Raw genomic sequence first — 4,912 nt, forward strand, 5'->3', positions numbered from 1 at the left:
TAGATGTCAACTAATTATTTGATAATTTCAAACTAGACAATTGATTATTCAACTATTTTTTAAAACTATTATAAATTCCCGTCATTTTCCGTTAAACTGAATAAATGATAAATACAAATATTAAAATTATGGACAAAAAGTTTTTAATATAGACATCTGAGTTATAATTTACTAGTATTTATAAGAACAACATGCATATTTTAAATTTTTTAAATATATCCAATTGTAAAATTCATGGTATTTAAAAGTTTACCTAAATAAAATCTAAAAGAAAAGTTAGAATGAATGCGCAGAAATTTTCTTTGATGAGTGAGTCCTGAAACCAAGTCACTTCTCTTCTTCTGTTCTCCGTGCGTGAAATCAAAGTGGCGCTGAGAGAGAGTTAACGCAAATGGCAGGACGCAACCATCACCACCATCTACATTCTTCTCTCGCTCGCCGCGACGAACCCCGCCTCTCTCATCCCTCCACCGCCTCCGCTCGGCCCCTTCCGGTCACCGCCCTCGAAGATCGCATCAACGCCCGCCACCGGGAACTCCATTCCCTCCTCCTCGAAAACCAGCGTCTCGCCGCCACTCATCTCGCCCTAAAACAGGACCTATCCGCCACTCAACTAGAACTCCGTCAGCTCTCCGTTGCCGCCGCCGATGTTAAAGCCGAACGAGACGCGGAGGTGCGCCGGATCTATGAGAAGTCGCTCAAGATGGACGCCGAGGTACGCGCTGTCTCTGCCATGAAGTCTGACCTTGATCAGGTGCGGGATGATGTGCGTGAGCTTGCGGCCGAGCGGAAGGAGCTTACGTCGCAATTGCAGTCCATTCAGAGTGAACTCGATTTGGCTCGTAATGATTCGAAGTCCTTGCCGGCTATCAAAGGTGATATTGAAGCGTTGCGGCATGAGATTCATCGGGGAAGGTAAAAATAAATTTTGCTGTGTTAAACGCTTGTGATGCTTTTGTTTTTTTTGGCTTTGTGTTTTTCAAATATAATTTGTGTTAATGGCTTAGGTTGTTTAAGGAATGAGGGCCTGTTTGATAGACTGATGAAAATTGTTTGAGATATTGTTTATGGGTTTATCTAATGACATTGTTTGAGATAACTTATGAAAACCTATGTTATCATACTGGGCCGGTCTGGCTGCTATCTCATGACGAATCGGAACAACCAAGAAGTCCGCATCAGCCGCAGTTATTATCCTTAGTTGAACGACGCTAGGCCGAGAGCACCACATCAACGATACATTGTATTATCCTTATATTTAAAATTATTTATTGAATTTTATTGGCATTTGCAACTTGCAAGTGTGTTTTGCTTTAGATTTATAGCTTTTATTTCTATCTACGAATATTTTCTGAATTTTGAGTAATTTAGTTTAGTTTTTAACGATCATGTATTTATAAGTATTAACCGTATTCGTCTCCGTGTCACTAAAATAACGTTCGTTCTGCTCCATTTTTGGGATGGTCATGTTGCGCTGCTATCTGAGATTGATATCATAGAAGAAAACAACTTATGACATGTTTTTAAGCTGTTTTTAGCTTATTTTTATAAGTTCTTCAAAATAGCTTTTGAAGATAGCTTATAGCTTATACGCAAACGCTAACGATTTGACTTTGTTTCATTTTTTGTTATGGAAATAGCTTATAATAAGTTAGCTATGAAGCATTAACACAAGCATAAACACCGACTCGCTTGTAGACACGATAATAATTTAATAAAATAGAAGTTATTGAATATTAGTATATGTTTTGGTGTTGAACATTGACACGTGTCGGACACTGGGGTACACTTTCAGTTTAAAGTGTCAAGACTGTTTATAGTTATTAGTACAAAACCTCTAGATACTATCTAATTGGTGAATGCTTGATTGTTATCGTCGCATTGCTGTTAGACTATCCATAGATACTAACAAAATAGCTTACTACTAATGCTTATTTCTTAATTCAAAAGGGCCATTTATTTTTTAACAGCAATAACTTATCCCATTTATATCAATTTTTATAAAAATTATCAATCAATTGAAATATATACATAATTTTTTCGGATTCTTGGAGTCACCATACAAAATGGCACGCGGTAGTATGGTCTGGTCCTTTTGATTTATGAGGAATGATATAATTTTTATTGATTATAAGTTTAAATTTACTATAACGAATATACTAAACCTCGTTAAATCACTGAGTTGGTTGGTTCTGGATCAAAGCAAAGGCGGCTGATGATCCCGAATAAATAATCTTTATCAAGTTGGTGCATGAATCCTATATGTTGTAATCTTCAATATTGTTAAGTAATATGAGTTGCATGGATTGAGTATTCCACACATTAAAGTGGTCCATTGAATTGTAGGTGGTTTTGCGGAAGTGATTCTTCAAGTATTTGCTACTGTGGGATGACTTTGGGTGTTTCTCGTGTTTATTTTACTTGTTAGGCCTGGCCTGGAGTGGCTCAAGATCCCTGTGTAGTTGGTGTATGTAATAAGGCTATATAACATTTGTAGGGAATCTTTGCTTGGCTAGCTTTGTGTTGATGTTACTTTAGATATGTGGAAGATTATGCTCTCTACTGTTTAGTTGCATCTTTTTGTATTAGACTTGTATTATTTGCCCCTGCTCTGTTGCACTTCCTGTACTAAGTTTTTTTGGAAGCCATTCAATGAATTCTTTTTTTTTTTTACTAAAAGAAAATGTACAAAATGATTGAAAAATAAAGGAAGATGTAAGCCGTGTGATGTCATATGTGATTCAATGCTTGGTGGTAAAAGTTTACTAGGAAAAAACTTAATGTTTGGTGAGGATGTTATAACTGATGATTGGACAATGAGATAATATGGGATTGGGAATGAGTACATGAGGGAATGTTGGTGTAATACCCGCTAATATAAAGATAGTAGAATCTCAAGTGGAGTTAATGTGTTATTCTATTTATCAAGATATGATTTTATTGTTAAGTGTGTGTGTGGAAGCATGTCTGATTTATATCTTACATATTCTCTGTTTGCTCTGATTTATAATTTTTGAATCCTGCACTCAGTTCAATTGCTTATCAAACTCTAACCGTAAAAGTCACGGCATAAACATTGGCCATGTTTTAACTTTGATTCACTAATGCATGTAGGAATGCCATTGAGTTTGAGAAGAAGACACATGCTAATAACCTAGAGCAAAAACGGGTAATGGACAACAATATGATCATTATGACCCGTGAGGTTGAAAAGTTACGTGCTGAGCTGGCTAATGCAGAAAAGAGAGCAAGGGCTGCCATTGTTGCTGCTGCAAATCCAAGTAATTTGACATTCTTGGTCATTCATTTTGAAGTGCTTACTTAATAATACAGCTAAAACATAAATTGAGACTTTGGTTGAAGTTCGTGTTCTGAATCTGTGGAGTTGTTTCTATACAGGCCCGGTATATCATGCAAACAATCCTGATATGGGGTTTGTTGGAGTCACATACCCTCCTGATACTTATAGCATGCATCAGGTATGTTGCAACATTACTCACTTATTTTATTTAATATAATCTCAGGAATTTTGTTGTCAAATTATACTCGAGTCTGCATCCGAAATACTATTAACTTGAATATTAACGAGGAGAAAATGAAGCAATACTAATTATTCTATAAAATAATAATTTGCGAATGAATAATTTAGACTTGCAAACATTTTCAGATCCATGCTGGGATTGAAGCTCATCCACAACAATATGCGTATGGGGCAACATTGCATCATCCCTATGACCTTCAGCAGACACAAGGGCCAAGATAGTTTTCAGCTATACTTTATTTTATTTTATGAAAGGAAAAAAATTAACATTGTAGCATATCACAAACATTCCCCCTGAAATTATCGGTTCAATAACTGCTTATAACTTTGCTGATATCTGATAATGATGTGTATATTATATATTCTTAATATTGTATGAGAAACACGTGAAGTAGATATGATAGAGCCAACAATATTTATTTGTTCATCTAACTCTCTTTGCATTTCTTCCAAGTCATGCACATCGCTTTTCAATACTCTTATTTTAATATGTATTGTATCTTTCTTTTATATAGATAAGATATAATCTATCTTGTGCATGTAAATTGGTGAACTCATCAATTTTAACCACTAAAATTACGGATAAAGTTAGACATGAAAAGTGTTAGTTTCTATCAATAGTTAAAATTCTTTAAATATTGAATAGAAAGTAAATTTTAGCTATACTCTATTGACATTTGCGGAAACCACAGCGGGTTTAAAGCTTTCATAGACTTTGACATTTATTAAACCTTCCAATTGTCATTTGGAAAGAAGTGAATTAAGTAAACTGGGCTGGTTTTTGGAAAAACCTGTGATTTGAGATTCTGTTTGTCTTTCTTCTACATCATTAGAAAGTAGTGCTTTACTAGTATTATCAATGTTTGAAGTTCTTATTAATTCATAGAAACATTTAAATGTATGTTGTTTAGTCAGCTTATTTTGATGCATATTTTGTTTTGATATAATCAGTTTAGTTTGTTGTTTTTATGATTCATATTCGGTTATTTTACTTTAAAAACTCAACTTATTTTGTATTATAAATGTTTATTTATTGTAAAATAGTGTACAACTTGTTTTGAAAATAAATAATTCAGGAAACAAACATAACATATATATTTTCGACTACATTGATCAATTTTTGCCATAATGTTCTATTCAAGACCACACTTTTATCTAAATTTTTAATCTTGAGATTTTTCTAAATTTTTCTTGTAATCTTGATAGGTTTTACTCTTCCTCTAGTTGTTTGACTTCTCTTTATTTGATCAACTCTCTTTACCACATAATCTATAGTCTTCTCTCTACATGCTCAAATTGTCTATAGTCTTCTCTCTACATCCTCAAATTGTCTAAGTTTATTTTCCATCATCCTCTCTCTCTCTCTCTCTC

At 34.2% G+C, this 4,912-nt stretch overlaps 1 protein-coding gene across 1 annotated transcript; it reads left to right on the top strand.

Annotated features, from left to right (window-relative positions):
* The first annotated feature begins 258 nt into the window (after positions 1–258).
* Positions 259–3,968, top strand: LOC127098682 (protein FLX-like 1). The gene is made up of 4 exons (XM_051037341.1): positions 259–915; positions 3,115–3,281; positions 3,400–3,479; positions 3,668–3,968. The coding sequence occupies exons 1-4, from the start codon at positions 392–394 to the stop codon at positions 3,761–3,763; spliced, it is 867 nt and encodes a 288-aa protein (XP_050893298.1). The 5' UTR covers positions 259–391; the 3' UTR covers positions 3,764–3,968.
* Positions 3,969–4,912: the final 944 nt, after the last annotated feature.

Source organism: Lathyrus oleraceus, chromosome 6 (assembly GCF_024323335.1).
Source record: "Lathyrus oleraceus cultivar Zhongwan6 chromosome 6, CAAS_Psat_ZW6_1.0, whole genome shotgun sequence".
Classification (NCBI taxonomy): domain Eukaryota; kingdom Viridiplantae; phylum Streptophyta; class Magnoliopsida; order Fabales; family Fabaceae; genus Lathyrus; species Lathyrus oleraceus.